The sequence below is a fragment of the Schistocerca gregaria genome, chromosome 8 (assembly GCF_023897955.1).
Source record: "Schistocerca gregaria isolate iqSchGreg1 chromosome 8, iqSchGreg1.2, whole genome shotgun sequence".
NCBI lineage: Eukaryota > Metazoa > Arthropoda > Insecta > Orthoptera > Acrididae > Schistocerca > Schistocerca gregaria.
Window position 1 is genome coordinate 136,278,453 of NC_064927.1, and position 22,761 is coordinate 136,301,213.

The 22,761-nt window shown below is 44.5% G+C and overlaps 1 protein-coding gene across 3 annotated transcripts in view; it reads right to left on the reverse strand.

Moving 5' to 3' along the window:
- The window catches only part of LOC126284886 (uncharacterized), a 687,599-nt gene that overhangs the window by 39,326 nt on the left and 625,512 nt on the right, over positions 1-22,761 (reverse strand). For all 3 annotated transcript variants that reach the window (XM_049984141.1, XM_049984139.1, XM_049984140.1), the window contains one exon: positions 22,136-22,359. In XM_049984141.1, coding sequence (XP_049840098.1) covers positions 22,136-22,359 — 224 coding nt within the window. The remainder of the gene's footprint in view (positions 1-22,135; positions 22,360-22,761) is intronic.

Consider the following 22,761-nt stretch of genomic DNA (forward strand, 5'->3'; position numbering starts at 1 on the left):
ACGTTGTCCTCGATGGTGAGTGTTCATCGGAGGTGAGGGTATCATACTACCACGTCGGGTGATACGCCAGTATGGCGATGACGAATACACGCTTCCAATGTGCGTTCATCGCGATGTCGCCAAACACGGATGCGACCACCATGATGCTGCAAACAGTACCTAGATTCATCCGAAAATATTACGTTTTGCCATTCGTGCACCCAGGGTCGTCGTTGAGTACACCATTGAAGGCGCTCCTGTCTGTGATGCAGCGTCAAGGGTACCCGCAGCCATGGTCTCCGAGCTGATAGTCCGTGCTGCTGCAAACGTCGTCGAACTGTTCGTGCAGATGGTTGTTTTCTTGCAAACGTCCCATCTGTTGACTCAGGGATCGAGACGTGCCTGCATGATCCGTTACAGCCATGCGGATAAGATGCCTGTTATCTTGACTCCTAGTGATACGAGGCCGTTGGGATCCAGCACGGCGTTCCGTGTTACCCTCCTGAACCCACCGATTCCATATTCTGCTAACAGTCATTGGATCTCGGCCAACGCAAGTAGCAATGTCGCGATACGATAAACTGCAATCACGATGGGCTACAATCCGACCTTTATAAAAGTCGGAAACGTCATGGTACGCATTTCTCCTTCTTAGACGAGGGATCACAACAACTTTTCACCAGGCAACGCCGGTCAACTGCTCCTTGTGTATCAGAAATCGGTTGAAAACTTTCCTCAAGTCAGCATGTTGTAAGTGTCGCCACCGGCGGCAACCTTGGGTGAATGCTCTGGAAAGCTAATCATTTGAATATCGCAGCATCTTCTTCCTGTTGGTTAAATTTCGCGACTGTAGCACGTTATCTTCATGGTGTAGCAATTTTAATGGCGAGTAGCGTATCTCTTAATTTTCGATCTAAGTTTTAACTTTTATTGGCCGTCCGGTGTGGCCGTGCGGTTCTAGGCGCTTCAGTCTGAAACCGCGTGACCGCTACGGTCGCAGGTTCGAATCCTGCCTCGGGCATGGATGTGTGTGATGTCCTTAAGCTAGTTAGGTTTAAGTAGTGCTAAGTTCTAGGGGACTGATGACCACAGATGTTAAGTCCCATAGTGCTCAGAGCCATTAGAACCATTTTTTGTAACTTTTATTGTGCTGTAAGACTATTTTGAGTAGCAACTGAACATCTTCAAGTCTGTCCGCCCAGATAGCTGGGTGCTCGGCGTGCCGCATTGCCGCCCAACTGGCCCGGGTTCGATTCCCGGCTAGGTCGGAGATTTTCTCCGCTCAGGGACTGGGTGTTGTGTTGTCTTCATCATCATTTCATTGCCATCTGGCGCGCAGGTCGCCTAATGTGGCGTCGAATGTAATAAGACCTGCACCAAGGCGGCTGGACCTGCCCCTTAAGGGGCCTCCTGACCAATGACGCCAAACGCTCATTTCCATTTCCATCGTCAATTCTTTCGAGTTTTCACAATGAAATTTCCAGCTTCAAAACGCTGTAGAAAGAGTACCACTGCTCGGAATGACATGAAGTTTTACCAGTATATTATTGACACAGATATTTCCCTAAAGCCTGACCGTTCATATCATCTGATCTTAAACCGTCTGGCTCCTGGCTGGGGTGTTATCCGAAAGATGTTCTGTTCAGTGCTCCAATTGGAACGTAGTTCTACATCTACATTTATACTCCGCAAGCCACCGAACGGTATGTGGCGGAGGGCACTTTACGTGCCACTGTCATTACCTCCCTTTTCTGTTCCAGTCGCGTATGGTTCGCGGGAAGAACGACTGTCTGAAAGCCTCCGTGCGCGCTCGAATCTCTCTAATTTTACATTCGTGATCTCCTCGGGAGGTATTAGTAGGGGGAGCAATATATTCGATACCTTATCCAGAAACGCACCCTCTCGAAACCTGGCGAGCAAGCTACACCGCGATGCAGAGCGCATCTCTTGCAGAGTCTGCCACTTGAGTTTGCTAAACATCTCCGTAACGCTATCACGGTTAACAAATAACCCTGTGACGAAACGCGCCGCTCTTCTTTGGATCTTCTATATCTCCTCCGTCAACCCGATCTGGTACGGTTCCCACACTGATGAGCAATACTCAAGTATAGGTCGAACGAGTATTTTGTAAGGCACCTCCTTTGTTGATGGACTACATTTTCTATGGACTCTCCCAATAAATCTCAACCTGGTACCCGCCTTACCAACAATTAATTTTATGTGATCATTCCACTTCGAATCGTTGCGTACGCATACTCCCAGATATTTTACAGAAGTAACTGCTACCAGTGTTTGTTCCGCTATCATATAACCATACAATAAAGGATCCTTCTTTCTATGTATTCGCAATACATTACATTTGTCTATGTCAAGGGCCAGTTGCCCCTCCCTGCACCAAGTGCCTATCCGCTGCAGACTTCCTGCATTTCACTACAATTTTCTAATGCTGCAACTTGTCTTTATGACATCCGCGAAAAGCCGCATGGAACTTCCCACACTATCTACTAGGTCATTTATATATATTGTGAAAAGCAATGGTCCCATAACACACCCCTGTGGCACGTCGGAGGTTACTTTAACGTCTGTAGTCGGCTCTCCATTGATGAAGTGAAAGCATGTATTCCGCAACGCATTCTGAACGTGACTACCGAGACGCTCCAGTCTGTTGTGGAACATGCTGCTTCTCGATTTCAGCTTGCGTCAGAAAGAGCTGGACAGCATATTGAACATATCTCGCACCAATCTTACGACAATTAGAAACTGATGTCATTTTTCTTTTTGTGAGGTTTGTGGACCCAGAACAATTAAATCCGGTGTAATTTTGCTTTTTATGCGGGTTTTGGCCTCCAGACACTTAAAAACCGACTTTTCCCGTCCGACAACTGTTGACTGCCGAACTTGCGCACGCGTTTACGTTGAACAGTACGGATGTTGCTAAGTGCAACTCAAACCATAGCCGTCGTATAGCGATTCATTTATCGTACTCCATACACGCTAACAGTATCAGTTATTGGTAAATTTTCTTTAATTTTTTGTTCCGTGACGTTTCCCAACGCGTCAATAATATGCTGTTCAAATTTGAGGTCATTCTGAGCAGTAGTTCTCTATCTACAGCATTTTGAAACTGGATTTTTAACTGTGGACACCCTGTATGTATACTGCCTGACAAAAACGTGAACCACCTAGAAGGGGTGAGGGGGGGGGGGGGGAGGAGGAGAAGGAAGTGCAGTGGAGCTTCACGGGTTGACAGGGCGTGAGATGTAATTTCGATTATTATAGAGTCGAATCAAATTTACAAAGAATTTCGCATAATGAGCACATTTGTCAATATGATGTTGCATTCCCTCTGGCCAGAATGCATGAACTGATTCGATAGCGAAGGGTGTCATAGCCTTTGCATTCTCTCCTGAGGCAAGCTGGCCCAGGGCTGTTGTAAGTGGACCTTGACATGCTGAATACTGGCACTGGGATTGGGTTACCCCACTGGTTCCACTCAAGTTCTATCGGGGACAGATCTACGGATCTTGGTGGCCGAAGGAGTAACTCAGCATGACATAGAAAGTTCATAGAGATACACGCCATCTGTGGACGAGCATTGCCCTCTTGAAAAATAGCACCACGAGACTACCTATATTGCGTTTATCCGTGCTCTTCTGGATTACTGCTGTACTGTATGCGGTCCATACTGAATAGGACTGAAGGAGTAAAGCGAAAAAAATATCAAAGAATGACTGCTCATTTTCTACACACATCAAAAAAAGTTTTGTATCGCCTCGGTTCCGAGAGTTCCGGAACCTGTACAGAAAATTGGGATACAGATCAACATAAGCATCATTTCCGCTCTTTTTACTGCTCATGAAAACAACACATTGCATGTTGTACCACCATACAGCGAGACCTTCAGTGGTCACCAGATTGGTATACACATCGCTACCACTAATACCCAATAGTACGTTCTCTTGCATTGATGCATGCCTGTATTCGTCGTGGCATACTATCCACAAGTTCATCAAAGCACTGTTGGTCCAGATTGACCCACTCATCAACGGCCATACGTCATAGATCCCTCCGGCATAGACCCCTCAGAGTGGTTGGTGGGTCACGTCGTCCATAAACAGCTCTTTCAAATCTATCCCTGGCATTTTCGATAGGGTTCATGCCTGGAGAACATGCTGGGCACACTAGTAGAGCGATGTCGTTATCCAAAAGGAAGTCATTCACAACATGTGCACGATGGGGCCGCGAATTGTCGTCCATGGAGACGAATGCCTCGCCAATATGCTGCCTATATGGTTGCACTATCTGCCGGAGGATGGCATTCACGTATTGTACAGCCGTTACGGCGCTTTCCATGACCACCAGCGGCGTACGTTGGCCCCACATAATGCCACCCATAAACATCAGGAAACCTCTATTTGCTGCACTCGCTGGACAGTGTGTCTAAGAAGTTAGCCTGACAAGGTTGCCTCGAAAGGCGTCTCCGACGATTGTCTGGTTGAAGGCATGTGCGACACTCATCGGTGGAGAGAACGTGATGCCAGGCCTGAGCGATCCATTCGACATGTTATGGGGACCATCTTTACCGCGCTACATGGTGTCCTAGTTGCACAGATGGACCTCACCATGGACGTCGCGAGTGAAGCTGCACATCATGCAGTCTATTGCGCACAGTTTGAGTCGTAACAAGACGTCCTGTGGCTGAGGGAAAGCATTATTCAACATGGTGGCGTTGCTGTCAGGGTTCCTCCGAGCAATAGTCCGTAGGTATCGGTCATCCACTGCAGTAGGAGCCCTTGGGCGGCCTGAGTGAGGAATGTCATCGACAGTTCCTGTCACTCTGTGTCTCCTCCATGTCTGAACAACATTGCTTGGGTTCACTCCGAAACGCCTGGACACTTCCCTTGTTGAGATTCCTTCCTGCACAAAGTAACAATGCAGATGCGACCAAACCGCGTTATTCATCGTCTAGGCATGGTTAAACTACAGACAACACGAGCCGTGTACCTCCTTCCTGATGGAATGACTGGAACTTATCGGCTGTCGGACCCCCTCCGTCTAATAGGCGCTGCTGATGCATGGTTGTTTACATCTTTGGGAGGGTTTAGTGACATCTCTGAACAGTCAAAGGGACTGTGTCTGTGATCCAATATGCACAGTCAACAGGAGTTCTGGGAACACGGGTGATGCAAAACTTTTTTTTAAAATGTGTGTACTATGGGGAGAGAGTGTCACGGTTATGACACTAGAGATAGGATGGAAATCATTAAAACAAAGGCATTGCGGTGAGATCTTTTCACGACATTTGAATCTCCAAATTTCTCTTCTGAATACATAGGGGGAAACAACCATCGCAAAAGAATAAGACAAGTCAGAGCTCACACGCTAACATTTAAGTGTTCGTTTTTTTCCTTGTGCTTATGGAGAGTGCGACAGTAGAGGAATAGTTTGCAAGTGCTTCGATGAACTCTCTGGTAAGAGTGAATTGCAGTCTAGTGACGTAAATGTAAGCGGTCTAGTAACGCCAGAGGCAATGTCTGGACGATCACATTAGCACTCTGCCGACTACCTGGTTGAAGCACGACAAGCATTGAGTGCAGGCAGCATGGCAAATTTTCTTTCCGACCCTCATAGTCTTCACGCAGCTTTATTCAACTGTGAAATTTGGAAATTTATATACGTAAAAGTATAAATGCTTTCAGTATTAGCCGACATGTGGTTCCAGAGAGAATACGGTAAGTGTCTCTCAGTTGCACACTTTTTTACGATATGTCTAGTTTCGATCACACTTGACCATCATTAGATTATGTCGTTGCGTAAGCAACGCGTCGTTTCCACACAGGAATTTTGCATCAGGATAGTCCCATTCTGGTGTGTTATGATATCAGATACTGGATTGTAAGGCGTACCCAGGAGCAGATATAGACTCAGATCACAATATAGTAGTGATGAAGAGTAGGCTGAAGTTCAAGACATTAGTCAGGAAGAATCAGTACGCTAAGAAGTGGGACACGGAAGTTCTAAGGAATGACGAAATACGTTTGAAGTTCTCCAACGCTATAGATACAGCAATAAGGAATAGCGCAGTTGGCAACACAGTTGAAGAGGAATGGACGTCTCTAAAAAGGGCCATCACAGAAGTTAGGAAGGAAAACATATCTACATCTACATCTACATCTACATCTACATGACTACTCTGCAATTCACATTTAAGTGCTTGGCAGAGGGTTCATCGAACCACAATCATACTATCTCTCTACTATTCCACTCCCGAACAGCGAGCGGGAAAAACGAACACCTAAACCTTTCTGTTCGAGCTCTGATTTCTCTTATTTTATTTTGATGATCATTCCTACCTATGTAGGTTGGGCTCAACAAAATATTTTCGCATTCGGAAGAGAAAGTTGGTGACTGAAATTTCGTAAAAAGGTCTCGCCGCGACGAAAAACGTCTATGCTGTAATGACTTCCATCCCAACTCGTGTATCATATCTGCCACACTCTCTCCCCTATAACGTGATAATACAAAACGAGCTGCCCTTTTTTGCACCCTTTCGATGTCCTCCGTCAATCCCACCTGGTAAGGATCCCACACCGCGTAGCAATATTCTAACAGAGGACGAACGAGTGTAGTGTAAGCTGTCTCTTTCGTGGACTTGTTGCATCTTCTAAGTGTCCTGCCAATGAAACGCAACCTTTGGCTCGCCTTCCCGACAATATTATCTATGTGGTCCTTCCAACTGAAGTTGTTCGTAATTTTAACACCCAGGTACTTAGTTGAATTGACAGTCTTGAGAATTGTACTATTTATCGAGTAATCGAATTCCAACAGATTTCTTTTGGAACTCATGTGGATCATCTCACACTTTTCGTTATTTAGCGTCAACTGCCACCTGACACACCATACAGCAATCTTTTCTAAATCGCTTTGCAACTAATACTGGTCTTCGGATGACCTTACTAGACGGTAAATTACGGCATCATCTGCGAACAGTCTAAGAGAACTGCTCAGATTGTCACCCAGGTCATTTATATAGATCAGGAACAGTAGAGGTCCCAGGACGCTTCCCTGGGGAACACCTGATATCACTTTAGTTTTACTCGATGATTTGCCGTCTATTACTACGAACTGCGACCTTCCTGACAGGAAATCACGAATCCAGTCGCACAACTGAGACGATACCCCATAGCTCCGCAGCTTGATTAGAAGTCGCTTATGAGGAACGGTGTCAAAAGCTTTCCGGAAATCTAGAAATACGGAATCAACTTGAGATCCCCTGTCGATAGCGGCCATTACTTCGTGCGAATAAAGAGCTAGCTGCGTTGCACAAGAGCGATGTTTTCTGAAGCCATGCTGATTACGTGTCAATAGATCGTTCCCTTCGAGGTGATTCATAATGTTTGAATACAGCATATGCTCCAAAACCCTACTGCAAACCGACGTCAATGATATAGGTCTGTAGTTAAATGGATTACTCCTACTACCCTTCTTGAACACTGGTGCGACCTGCGCAATTTTCCAATCTGTAGGTACAGATCTATCGGTGAGCGAGCGGTTGTATACGAGTGCTAAGTAGGGAGCTATAGTATCAGCGTAATCTGAAAGGTAGCTGCGAGGAAACCATGGGTAACAGAAGAAATACTTCAGTTGATTGATGAAAGGAGGAAGTACAAACATGTTCCGGGAAAATCAGAAACACAGAAATACAAGTCGCTGAGGAATGAAATAAATAGGAAGTGCAGGAAAGCTAAGACGAAATGGCTGCAGGAAAAATGTGAAGACATCGAAAAAGATATGATTGTTGGAAGGACAGACTCAGCATACAGGAAAGTCAAAACAACCTTTGGTGACATTAAAAGCAACGGTGGTAACATTAAGAGTGCAACGGGAATTCCACTGTTAAATGCAGAGGAGAGAGCAGATAAGTGGAAAGAATACATTGAAAGCCTCTATGAGGGTGAAGATTTGTCTGATGTGATAGAAGAAGAAACAGGAGTCGATTTAGAAGAGATAGGGGATCCAGTATTAGAATCGGAATTTAAAAGAACTTTGCAGGACTTACGGTCAAATAAGGCAGAAGGGATAGATAACATTCCATCAGAATTTCTAAAATCATTAGGGGAAGTGGCAACAAAACGACTATTCAAGTTGGTGTGTAGAATATATGAGTCTGGCGACATACCATATGACTTTCAGAAAAGCATCATCCACACAATTCCGAAGATGGCAAGAGCTGACAAGTGCGAGAATTATCGCACAATCATCTTAACAGCTCATGCATCGAAGGTGCTTACAAGAATAATATACAGAAGAATGGAAAAGAAAATTGAGAATGCGCTAGGTGACGATCAGTTTGGCTTTAGGAAAAGTAAAGGCACGAGAGAGGCAATTCTCACCTTACGGCTAATAATGGAAGCAAGGCTAAAGAAAAATCAAGACACGTTCATAGGATTTGTCGACCTGGAAAAAGCGTTCGACAATATAAAATGGTGCAAGCTGTTCAAGATTCTGAAAAAAGTAGGGGTAAGCTACAGGGAGAGACGGGTCATATACAATATGTACAACAACCAAGAGGGAATAATAAGAGTGGACGATAAAGAACGAAGTGCTCGTATTAAGAAGGGAGTGAGACAAGGTTGTAGCCTTTCGCCCCTACTCTTCCATCTGTACATCGAGGAAGCCATGATCGAAATAAAAGAAAGGTTCAGGAGTGGAATTAAAATACAAGGTGAAAGGATATCAATGATACGGTTCGCTGATGACATTGCTATCCTGAGTGAAAGTGAAGAAGAATTAAATGATCTGCTGAACGGAATGAACAGTCTAATGAGTACACAGTATGGTTTGAGAGTAAATCGGAGAAAGACGAAGGTAATGAGAAGTAGTAGAAATGAGAACAGCGAGAAACTTAACATCAGGATTGATGGTAACGAAGTCAATGAAGTTAAGGAATTCTGCTACCTAGGCAGTAAAATAACCAATGATGGACGGAGCAAGGAGAACATCAAAAGCAGACTCGCTATGGCAAAAAAGGCATTTCTGGCCAAGAGAAGTCTACTAATATCAAATACCGGCCTCAATTTGAGGAAGAAATTTCTGAGGATGTACGTCTGGAGTACAGCATTGTATGGTAGTGAAACATGGACTGTGGGAAAAACGGAACAGAAGAGAATCGAAGCATTCGAGATGTGGTGCTATAGACGAGTGTTGAAAATATGTGAACTGATAAGGTAAGGAATGAGGAAGTTCTATGCAGAATCGGAGAGGAAAGGCATATGTGGAAGACACTGATAAGGAGAAGGGACAGGATGATAGGACATCTGCTAAGACATGAGGGAATGACTTCCATGGTACTAGAGGGAGCTGTAGAGGGCAAAAACTGTAGAGGAAGACAGAGATTGGAATACGTCAAGCAAATAATTGAGGACGTAGGTTGCAAGTGCTACTCTGAGATGAAGAGGTTAGCACAGGAAAGGAATTCGTGGCTGGCCGCGTCAAACCAGTCAGTAGACTGATGGAAAAAAAAAAAAAAAAAAAAAAAAAAAAAAAAAAAAAAAAAAAAAAAAAAAAAAAAAAGATGTTACAGTTAATAGAGTATGCTGATGGTAGTTCATGCATAGATAGGATGAGCTGAAGTAGATAGAAGACATTTTAGGATGTCAATGTAAGTTCATAAGCATACATACCATTGGCGGTATATGATTTGTTGCAGTTCTCTGTGACAGGTAGAGCAGCCACCAGAGTGCATTAGTGCTATTCATGTGTGGTGTTGTTACCTGGCCTTGTAGGATGTGCGAGGTCTATGCAAAAAATCTCGAAACTTTGTCCACAAAATTTTTCTACGCTTACCTTCTACTTGTTGTGCATGGTCGTCCTCGAAATACTCTCCTCCATAATGGATACACCGCTCCCAACGCCGCTTCCACTTCCGGAAGCAATCTTGGTATGCCACTTACAGGATCGCGCGAAGTGCTGTGTGCGAATTTCCTTTTATCTCGTCTATCGTTGCAAATCTTCGTCCTTTGAACGGGGTTTCCAACCTTGGGCTTCAGGGGACAGGTCTGGAGAGTCGGAGGATGAGGCAGTCCAGTGCTTTCTGTTTTTGTGCAACAGTCACGCCCTAACAGGGATTAATGTGCGAGTACGTTATCGTGATGCAAGAGGCATGAACTGTTTCGCCACTTTTCACACCATTTGATTCTCACATTTTTAAGCAGGCGCCGCAACACTTCCCCATAGTATCATCGGTTAAAGTTTGTCCCTGTGGCATTAATTCACGACGAACTAATCCTCCAAATTCAAAGAAAACTGACCTGACAAGCTGTTTTTGGTTTTGGATAACGTGTTCGGACCCATTGTGAAAATTGCTCCTTGGTTCAACTTCATAGCCTCAGACCCCCATCTGATCACCAGTTATAACAGTTATAATTCCCTTAAGGGATATCTCGTTCTCATTTGCGCCATTCAAAAACTCTTCACAGATTGCGAAGTGAAGGTTTTTCATAAGCAGCGTGACGATCTCGATGGCAGTACGATACATTCCAAGATGCTGTGTCAGGATGTCATTACATGATCCAACTGAAATGTTACATTTTTCTGCAATCACTTGGACTGTCAGCCTTCGATTGGCACCCACAATTTCGTTGACTTTTCTTTCATGAGCATCATCGGTAGACGTCAAAGAGCGTCCTGAACGGTTTAATCACTCATCGCCGTAGGTTTCTTTCATCATCTGATGTGGCTTTGTAAAAGTTTTCTTGAGCTTCACGCAAAATTTAATGCAGCGCGTTGCTCCTCCAACTATGCCATCTTCAAATTCTCAAACTGTGCGACGCAACATTCTACTCAATACAGCACAGTAGCCGACAGACATTCAACAATGAAACTTCCGGCATTTCAACATTGAACATAGGCGTGAGCAGGGATGCCAACCGCATTTCGCTCCAACACACACCATTGGCGCGAAATTACGAATGTTCCGGGATTTTTTTAAACAGACCTCGTATGAGGGGAGTGAACGGCGTCAGATGTTGAGTGATTACCACGAATAACACGAAGAAGTCGCGTGCTTGTGTGCGACAGAGTTAACACCCTGCTTAAGATTTTGAAATGGGCCTTATTGTGAGTCTCCATTAGGCCGAATGGTCGAATCGTGCAGTATCCAGATTTTTGGGGAATTAGAATGAGAGAGTGGACCGGTGTTCGACTGCAGTGAAACTTGAGGGAAGATTCTGGTCACCATCCGGCACTGAACAGAAGGGAGTATCACCGTATTGTGTACTGAGCACATCATAACGTTTTCACGTCTGCCCCTGCCATCCGAGAACATGTCATACACTCCTTAAAAGGTTCTGCATTATTCGGTACCATTGGAGACTATCAGCAGGCAGACTATTTTGCGTTTGCGATTCGTGTATTTGGCTATTGGTCATAAAATCCTGTATTCGTCGTGATGCATCTTATTTACTCAAGATTATTTCTTGCGAAGAGGCCCACCATTTACACTTCGAGTGTGCTCCTGCAATAATTTTCGAAGAAAGCACTTAGTACAATTTTGGACGATTTTTATGCCTACCTTCGACTTCAAACATGCGCAGTGTGGGGCAGAAGTCACGAAAGTGTAATAAGTGTGAATAACTTTGTTATTAATTTTGTTTTCCTTTCTTGTGTTTCATATTCTGACAGAGGAAGGCGGGGAGACTGACCGTCCTTCAAGCCTACGAAATGTCATTGGAAACTAATGATTAAGAAAAAAAATTATTCGGAGTTATAACATCTGTGGTGTCACCGCCAGACACCACACTTGCTAGGTGGCAGCCTTTAAATCGGCCGCGGTCCGTGAGTATACGTCGGACCCGCGTGTCGCCACTATCAGTGATTGCAGACCGAGCGCCGCCACACGGCAGGTCTGGAGAGACTTCGTAGCACTCGCCCCAGTTGTACAGCCGATTTTGCTAGCGATGGTTCACTGTATAGATACGCTCTCATTTGCAGAGACGATAGTTTAGCATAGCTTTCAGCTACGACATTTGCTACGACCTAGCAAGGCGCCCTATTCAGTTGCTGTAAGAACTAGCTTCAAGAATGTGTTCTGAACAGATAATATTGTGAATCATGTACCGTCAAGAGCGACGTACATCATTAATGGATAAAAGTTAAGTTTCAAACTAATTACGTCCGCTTTCTGAAATTCTCATTCCTTGTCATGTTCCAGACCTCATGTCAGTATAGTTTTTCCCTCCTCACGCCAGCCTGCGTGAGCGCGTGCAATTCGGCCTCCACTCGTAACACGATGTTGGCTCTTCTGCCAACACAAAAGCACCTTCATGACTTTTTGCCTACGCTGTTTCTTCGCCAACACATCGAGAGCGTATTGAAGTTACCACCAACTATAGTTGTTTGTGTAGTGTACCTTTTCGAAATGAGACTTTTACGTAATCTGACATACCAGAATTAATGGTAGTTCTGAATAGCAGTATTCTACACGAGGATTATTTTGTAATCTTTCTGTTAATTCCGAATATAGTTGCTCGGGCTATAATCATTCTTTCTCAAATGAGGCTCTTAAGTCATGATATTGCTAAGACTCTGTGAGGAAGACTGTTGTTGCCAGTGCAACGTTGTGCCGGTTGGCGACACTGTTTTCTACGGTGACGATCTGTGGCTCTGTGCAATGGCACCACATGCACGTTATTCCTGTGAAGAATGCCCGAAGCGGCAGCCTGTTGTGACCGACGACCAGGAAGACACTGGCAGTACTTACAAACGGTCGGCTGCGGTTAGATAATGTAGCTACGGGAAGAGTGCCCAGTAGTGGTCTCTCTCTTGGCCACGTTTTCTGCATCTCGTAGTTGGTTTGCAATTGTAGCGGAATCCGGATTTTCACCTAGCAGTGTATGAACTGTGATTATCTACGATCTTGGAATATTATACGACTACAGCTGAACTTCTAGGTTCGGAAAATAAGTACACGGCATTCCTAGGAGGAATGTGAAATACAAGTTTTTTTGTTACCTAAAATTGCATGTTTAATCTAGGCTGAGTTCAAGTGTATTCCCTCTCCGAGATTGTGGATTTCATACCGACTGTTTTGAGGTATCGTTTTCCAAATCGTGTGGCTCATCTTAAATAAGGGAAATTTTTCAGAGCTCGTAGGCGGCGCTTCCGATTTGGTAGTGGCTGACGTAACTAGCTAGCCGCTGGAGCTTGTATTTACGAAGTTGTCGCCACTGAGGGTCTCGGGTGTTGGCGTTGTGCTCCCTAATTGCAAGAATTGATATCTTGACATCAGTTTTACCCTGGTGCTTGTTGTAATAAACTGATTTAGTATTAATGTTGACCTACAAGTATGGTGTGGTTATTAGCTCGAGCGTAGAATTTATTTTATATCTACGGGATTGCCTTGGGGTTTTAGAATGTAAGAGCGGTACCAGATGATGTTAATCTATCGAGGTGGATTTTAATTTTATTGATACGCTTGTTAAATGGTGAGCCTTGATCTGGGTGAGTTTCGTTCTAAAATATATTCCCATGTATATGATAATTATTTTACTGAGTGTGGTTTGTAGATTTCTTAATGTATTTTGAAGAGTTTAATTCGAATTGGGACTGGGTTATAATACTGATATCTGAGGTGGAACTGGAAAGAAACGAGCAGCCACAGGGGCAAGTTAGTTGGATAAAAATTGTAACCTTCTGTTTTGGCCGTTGTTTATATCTCAGGTGACCACAATCATTTTCTTATGTAATTGTAACTGTAATCAATTATTCAAAACGACAGTCACGATCGCATTATTTATTTTGCTGCCACCCGGTTTCAACCCGCGATGGGGTCATCTTCAGGGTAATTTGCACCATTTGGTCCCTCACTCGAGTCGTCACTCTACCTGTGCACTGTTGGTAACTACCAACCGTGCACAGGCGATTGTCATTTTGAATAATTGATTATAACTAAATTAATCGCTGTTATCTCCGCACAACTACACTGTCTAAAAAAAATCGTAACTATGTTGCTAGTATGGAACTTAAGTATTGACAACTTGTAGACCTATCCTGTGGACGTGCTCTCCGTGTAAGTAACTACCAGTGCTACTCATTGTTTTGTTATTTGCCTATCTCTCGACTTCGCCTTTGATGCCGCCAATCCACAACGAAGCTATACTTAACAGGTTATCATCATCTCAGCCCCAGCATTCAGGCTGGTTTCCATACTATCCGGGTCTGTCTCCAGAGGGCCTCCCAGTAACCAGCCAGAGAGTGCAGAAGGTAGTAGCAGTGGTCACTCCAGACATACACCTCTTGCTGCATCCGCCTCACTACGATAATCAACAGAAAAATTGTAACCTTCCGCCGTGCGAGTATTTCTGTCTGTACAGAGCCAGCTAGAGCCAGTTCCAGCGACTGATGTGCCATCACCATTTGGATACCACGTCGGATCGGACGCCGCCATCGTCATTCGGATGGCTGCTCTCCTGCGACCTGTGATCTGAGTCTTGGTGTTCTGTGACGTGGACAAGTCCCGCTGCTCGTGAGACAGAACTTTGAATATGAACTTCGGTTTTGAAGACAGATTTTTCACTGGTCACGAGAACGTAGTCTACGCACTCAAGAATCTATTTGCGTTTTGTTGAAGAACAACTGGTTCGTGACGAACTTCTCTACCACATTACTAAGAAGAATCTCAGGAGAACGCTTATTTTCTTCTGTTGTACTGAATCGGAAACAGCAGACTATTTGCATTTGAAGTTTACTTATTCAATTAAACAAAGTTTAATTACATCTACTTTTGATCTTGGTGAAGTATTCCGAGTAAGGAATAACTCAGTTATATTTACGTAAAATGTTTTACTCTATTCCTCGGCGAATAGCCGGCCTCGGTGGCCGTGCTGTTCTAGGCGCTGCAGTCAGGAACCGCGAGACTGCTACGGTAGCAGGTTCGAATCCTGCCTCGGGCTTGGTTGTGTGTGATGTCCTTAGGTTAGTTAGGTTTAAGTAGGTCTACGTTCTAGGGGACTAATGACCTAAGATGTTAAGTCCCACAGTGCTCAGAGCCATTTGAACCATTTGAACCTTGGCGTATAAACTTTGTTTCCTAAAAGATTTTATTAGCAAACTATATGGGTTTAATTAATAAATGTTGGAATTGTCATTCTGCACTCTTTAATAACCCAGACCTCGCTCCATTACTCGCAATGGTAAAGTCCGCCCAGGTTATAGTGGTTGTTATGCAATAATGAATTTTCGCCCAAAGTGCTGGACGAGTTTATTCGTTTATTTAGAAAGGGAGGCCTACATTGCTTGCCCTCTTTTAGCCAGATGGCGATGCGCTCTCCTGACAGAATTGAGACACACGCTCTGCAGTTTTACCTCAAATGATTTCATGGAGACTATTCGGCAAAAAAATTTCATTTTTGCGTTACTTATAGGTTTATATGTCAGCTTCATGATGAAGCGCCCATCATTTTACCGATAGTCATACTTATTGTGCCATTCGCATTTTAGTAAAACACTGAGCAAAAGTATGCCATGAAAATTAGGGTTGTTATGATTTTGTGTTTTGTGCATATTACATCATATGTTGTTACGTATGAAATGTCTTTAGACTTGGGTGGAGGTCTGTATCTGTCAAAAATCTAGACAAAATTGATTTTATGCAGCATACTCATTTGTGAACTCGTATGTCAGCGATAAAGCCATAAAAAAATATCCATAACATTCTTCGCCAACGCTTTGAGATGCCGAAACGATATTTTGGCAAATGGTAAAATGCAAAAGGGAATCTTTCTGGCCAATTAAAACTGTGTTCCGGACCGAGATTCGAACTCGGGACCTTTGCCTTTCGCGGGGAAGTGCTCTACCAACTGAGTTACCCAAGCGCGACTGACGACGCCTCCTCACAGCTTTAGTTGTGCCAGTATCGTCTCCTAACTTCCAAACTTCACAGAAACTCATCTGCGAACCTTGCAGAACTAGCACTCCTGGAAGAAAGGATATTGTGGAGACATGGCTTAGCCATAGCATGGGGGATGATTCCAGAATGAGATTTTCACTCTGGAGCGGAGTGTGCGCTGATATGAAACTTCCTGGCAGATTAAAACTGTGTGCCGGACCGAGACTCGAACTCGGAACCTTTGCCTTTCGCGGGCAAGTGATCTACCATCTCATTCATGCCCAAGGGATTTTAGCGTACGGCTACTTAAATACTTTTTCGTTGAAACAATGCAATTTTCAAGGGCCATCGATAGCTGGAGCAATGTAAGTGAAGACATTACACGTTCCGAGGATGTGCTTTTTCATAAGCTATTAACCTTACTTGTCCTCAGTTTCTCACTTAATTAGACACTGTTTCAGGTTTCCGTTGCAATTGTATCTGCACAACATCTAGGTGGGGTGACATTGTGTAAACTCCGCTGTGTTTTGGCAAAAGAAGCAAATTTTAACACAGCAACAAGAGAAATGTACATTTTTACTCAAAATTCGCCACTTGTGACGCTTCTCTGAAAATCATAAATGGTTAACAAGTCAGGCGAAAATAAATCGCTGGTTTTGTTGAATTTTCAGTGGAATTCTTTTAGATAGTAACCAAAGCAGAGGTGTCGACAGATCTTTTTGGACGGTCGCCATGCAAGCACACATGTTGAGGGACTTCCTCTTAATATTCGCAAAAAATGTGAGCGTAGTCTTCAGTTTAGGATAGCAATTTCCCTTCAGCGCTCGCCATTTTCCCCATAGTGCATTGACGGGCCGTTCGCAACCACCACCACTACAACTCTCCCACACTTTCCCAACCGACTGCGCGTCTAGTTGTCACGTTATTCTGCGTGCACTTTAAGGGGGGATAGGGCATCAAACGGGCCGACTTGGAGCAGGAGAGGCACCATAGGACATTTTATTTTCTACTGTCTATACTTTTACAAATAAATTCATAAAACTTTGTCAGCATGAACAGGAAGGATTCAGGATTCACACTCATAGCAGTAGAAGTGCAGAAACATAACAAAATAAATTTTTTTTGGATATGAAATTTCATCATTTTTTTCACCTACTGTTGGCTGCATTTGTTGCTATAGGTACATTTTTCTTCACAAGTAAGAGAGATTCTTTGATGAATTTTGCAGAGAATACAAATCGTACTTGCAGTTGTATGAAACTCCAGAATTTTCCAAATCTATTAAAAAATATGGTAAAAATTAAGATAATTAACTACAAATTTGATTTTTTTCTAAACATAAAGTTTAAAACGTAACAGCTCATTCATTTTTTCATAAATTAAATAGATTCTAGAGTTTCAGACACCTGTAAGTATGGTTTGTATGTTGTGCAAAGTTCATCGGACAGTCTCTCTTACTTATGAAGAAAAGTATACCTATAGCAACAAATGCACCCAATAGTAAGTGAAAAAATGATGAAATTTCACATTAAAAAAAACTACTTTGTTATGTTTTTGAACTTCCGCTGCTACGAGTGTGAATTCTGAATCCTTCCTGGTCATGCTGACAAAGGTTCATGAATTAACTTGTAAAAGTATAGACAGTGGAAATTAAAACACCCTGTGGTGCCTCTCCTGCTCCAAGTCGGCCCGTTTGACGTCCTATCCCCCCCCCCCCCCCCCCGCCCCCCTTTCCCCCTTATAGCCTGACGATGTTCTTTCTGACGACAGCTGTCGTGGAATAGATATGTATCAATGCAGCTGTGGTGGTTACGTATTAACAACAATCAGCTGTAGAGACTATTTCCCACATTACTGTCAGGTAGGTAACCTGGACTCAGGACCCCACAACCGCACGAGGTGTCAACTGTGAAGAGCGGACAAATTGAATAGCTGGGCGGCGGCCATTAGAGTGGTAAACTGGCGCGCGGAGTTCGAATGTTTATACATCGCTTTTGGTTATAAAATGCCTTCCCTTGGGTTAGGTCACAAACATAATGCCTCATTTAAATACGTTACTACAATATACTTCTTAATTTATGAACAAACAGCAACTAGTCACTGTTTATGAATTTATCTTACGTACTACGTGGAATCTGCCATAGCTAAATGTTATGTACTGGACCCATAGCATTTTTCGTAGTTCATTTATTAGAGATGTACGCAAAATGCATCAAAATACTCGAAGATTTGCCCACTATATTAATAGATATTTTCTGACTTTACCTTGCTTTAGATTTTATGACGAGAAGTGCGTTATATATGGCATAGTGCTTTGGCAACACACGACCAAATTATCAAGTTTCAACCTAATCTAGACCATGAAAACACTACCGATCAGCCAACTTTCTTCAAAATGATCAGAACATACACTCCTGGAAATTGAAATAAGAACACCGTGAATTCATTGTCCCAGGAAGGGGAAACTTTATTGACACATTCATGGGGTCAGATACATCACATGATCACACTGACAGAACCACAGGCACATAGACACAGGCAACAGAGCATGCACAATGTCGGCATTAGTACAGTGTATATCCACCTTTCGCAGCAATGCAGGCTGCTATTCTCCCATGGAGACTATCGTAGAGATGCTGGATGTAGTCCTGTGGAACGGCTTGCCATGCCATTTCCACCTGGCGCCTCAGTTGGACCAGCGTTCGTGCTGGACGGGCAGACCGCGTGAGACGACGCTTCATCCAGTCCCAAACATGCTCAATGGGGGACAGGTCCGGAGATCTTGCTGGCCAGGGTAGTTGACTTACACCTTCTAGAGCACGTTGGGTGGCACGGGATACATGCGGACGTGCATTGTCCTGTTGGAACAGCAAGTTCCCTTGCCGGTCTAGGAATGGTAGAACGATGGGTTCGATGACGGTTTGGATGTACCGTGCACTATTCAGTGTCCCCTCGACGATCACCAGAGGTGTACGGCCAGTGTAGGAGATCGCTCCCCACACCATGATGCCGGGTGTTGGCCCTGTGTGCCTCGGTCGTATGCAGTCCTGATTGTGGCGCTCACCTGCACGGCGCCAAACACGCATACGACCATCATTGGCACCAAGGCAGAAGCGACTCTCATCGCTGAAGACGACACGTCTCCATTCGTCCCTCCATTCACGCCTGTCGCGACACCACTGGAGGCGGGCTGCACGATGTTGGGGCGTGAGCGGAAGACGGCCTAACGGTATGCGGGACCGTAGCCCAGCTTCATGGAGACGGTTGCGAATGGTCCTCGCCGATACCCCAGGAGCAACAGTGTCCCTAATTTGCTGGGAAGTGGCGGTGCGGTCCCCTATGGCACTGCGTAGGATCCTACGGTCTTGGCGTGCATCCGTGCGTCGCTGCGGTCCGGTCCCAGGTCGACGGGTACGTGCACCTTCCGCCGACCACTGGCGACAACATCGATGTACTGTGGAGACATCACGCCCCACGTGTTGAGCAATTCGGCGGTACGTCCACCTGGCCTCCAGCATGCCCACTATACGCCCTCGCTTAAAGTCCGTCAACTGCACATACGGTTCACGTCCACGCTGTCGCGGCATGCTACCAGTGTTAAAGACTGCGATGGAGCTCCGTATGCCACGGCAAACTGGCTAACACTGACGGCGGCGGTGCACAAATGCTGCGCAGCTAGCGCCATTCGACGGCCAACACCGTGGTTCCTGGTGTGTCTGCTGTGTCGTGCGTGTGATCATTGCTTGTACAGCCCTCTCGCAGTGTCCGGAGCAAGTATGGTGGGTCTGACACACAGGTGTCAATGTGTTCTTTTTTCCATTTCCAGGAGTGTATAAAATGGTATCCTGTCGGTCGGAAATCTTGCCTCCTGACAGCGTGTAAGCATTTTTGTAGTAGCTGTGGTTTTGAGAAAGGAAACCTGCAAATAGATGCACAGACATTATGCTAATACCGTGTTACAAAAACATTTATATATAACGCACTTCTCGTCATAAAATCTAAAGCAAGGTAGAGTTAGAAAATATCTATTAATATAGTGGGCAAATCTTTGAATATTTTGATGCATTGTGCGTACATCTCTAATAAATGAACTACGAAAAATGCACTGACCTAGGTCCGCAGCTCGTGGTCGTGTGGTAGCGTTCTCGCTTCCCACGCCCGGGATCCTGGGTTCGATTCCTGGTGGAGCCAGGGATTTTCTTTTCTCTGCCTCGTGATGACTGGGTGTTGTGTGCTGTCCTTAGGTTAGTTAGGTTTAAGTAGTTCTAAGTTCTAGGGGACTGATGACCATAGATGTTAAGTACCATAGTGCTCAGAGCCATTTTTTTTTGCACTGACATACAAAACAACTTAAAATATTCACACATCTGTGAAATGTAATATTAGTTCCTTTCCTGAATTTATTTGTACAATTATTCGCTGCACAACTCTTCACCATTGCACTTCTTTTGATTGTAACGTACAGACAGTAGAATTACGAGTAACAAATAGTGTATGTACGGCCGAACAAATATACAACGTTGAATCAGGGTCTTGATAAACAGCAATACTACACAACACATCAGATTACAACCACTATAATGGCGTCCAGCTGAAGGTTCAAATTATCCCGCGATTGCAGCGCCATCAGTGAGTCTAGTCATTTTTTTACAAGGCCTTTGCCTGGACTGCAGCCAATGGTAAATGACTACCGGCGGAACCTTCCGATGTCTACCGACTTCTACCGAGCCCGGTCTAAGGCGCTCACCGGCAAACTTACAGTTGGCGCACAGTAGTTTCGGGAGAGTAGACAACATTCCATTAGAACTACTGACGGCCTTGGGAGAGCCAGTCCTGGCAAAACTCTACCATCTGGTGAGCAAGATGTATGAGACAGGCGAAATACCCTCAGACTTCAAGAAGAGTATAATAATTCCAATCCCAAAGAAAGCAGGTGTTGACAGATGTGAAAATTACCGAACAATCAGTTTAATAAGTCACAGCTGCAAAATACTAACACGAATTCTTTACAAACGAATGGAAAAACTAGTAGAAGCCGACCGCGGGGAAGATCAGTTTGGATTCCGTAGAAATACTGGAACACGTGAGGCAGTACTGACCTTACGACTTATCTTAGAAGAAAGATTAAGGAAAGGCAAACCTACGTTTCTAGCATTTGTAGACTTAGAGAAAGCTTTTGACAATGTTGACTGGAATACTCTGTTTCAAATTCTAAAGGTGGCAGGGGTAAAATACAGGGAGCGAAAGGCTATTTACAATTTGTACAGAAACCAGATGGCAGTTATAAGAGTCGAGGGGCATGAAAGAGAAGCAGTGGTTGGGAAGGGAGTAAGACAGGGTTGTAGCCTCTCCCCGATGTTATTCAATCTGTATATTGAGCAAGCAGTAAAGGAAACAAAAGAAAAATTCGGAGTAGGTATTAAAATCCATGGAGAAGAAATAAAAACTTTGAGGTTCGCCGACGACATTGTAATTCTGTCAGAGACAGCAAAGGGCTTGGAAGAGCAGTTGAATGGAATGGACAGTGTCTTGAAAGGAGGATATAAGATGAATATCAACAAAAGCAAAACGAGGATAATGGAATGTAGTCGAATTAAGTCGGCTGATGCTGAGGGAATCAGATTAAGAAATGAGACACTTATAGTAGTAAATGAGTTTTGCTATTTGCGGAGCAAAGTAACTGATGATGGTCGAAGTAGAGAGGATATAAAATGTAGACTGGCAATGGCAAGGAAAGCGTTTCTGAAGAAGAGAAATTTGTTAACATCGAGTATAGATTTAAGTGTCAGGAAGTCATTTCTGAAAGCATTTGTATGGAGTGTAGCCATGTATGAAAGTGAAACATGGACGATAAATAGTTTGGACAAGAAGAGAATAGAAGCTTTCGAAACATGGTGCAACAGAAGAATGCTGAAGATAAGGTGGATAGATCATGTAACTAATGAGGAGGAATTGAACAGGATTGGGGAGAAGAGAAGTTTGTGGCACAACTTGACCAGAAGAAGGGATCGGTTGGTAGGACATGTCCTGAGGCATCAAGGGATCACCAATTTAGTATTGGAGGGCAGCGTGGAGGGTAAAAATCGTAGAGGGAGACCAAGAGATGAATACACTAAGCAGATTCAGAAGGATGTAGGTTGCAGTAGGTACTGGGAGATGAAGAAGCTTGCACAGGACAGAGTAGCGTGGAGAGGTGCACCAAACCAGTCTCAGGACTGAAGAGCACAACAACAACAACAACAGTTTCGGGAGGCGTGTTGTAGTACCCACCGGCGGAGGCAGGCAGCGGCCGGAAGAGCGCGTCCCTGTCGACGGCGTCCGGGTCGGCGATGAGCGGCAGGAAGGCGCACTGCGCGTCGGCGCCGCGGCGCCTGCGCACGAACTTGACGGCGGCCCACACGGCGATGCTGGGGAAGGCGGTCAGCCAGTGGCGGCCGCGCGCCTCCACACGCAGGCCGCCGGCGCAGATCTCAAGCCAGCCGGCGCCGCCCGCCCTGCGGCAAGCACACGCGTTGCAGGCGTCACGTGTCACACCAGCACGTACTGGACACCGTGACCGTCAACATTGCTGCTTTTAAGAGGAAGCTGACAAGGGAAGTTCTGCAGGTCCAACAACTGAAGCCGAAGAAAAATGATAGAATGCAATTTTCACAAGCTGCGACATCGTCTCGAAAATTTACGTCTATGGTCACAATCTTTTCTCTTTAACAGATTACCGGTTTCGGTCTTTAATGACCATCATCAGATCTGTAGCAAAAATGGGAAAAATGTAAATACACTCGCAAACTGTATACAGCTTAAGAACAATACATAGAGCATATTGAAAAGTAGTACTGACAAATTTACATTTGTGCGCTTTAAATGTGAAATTCATAAAGCAAAAAATAGAGAGCTAG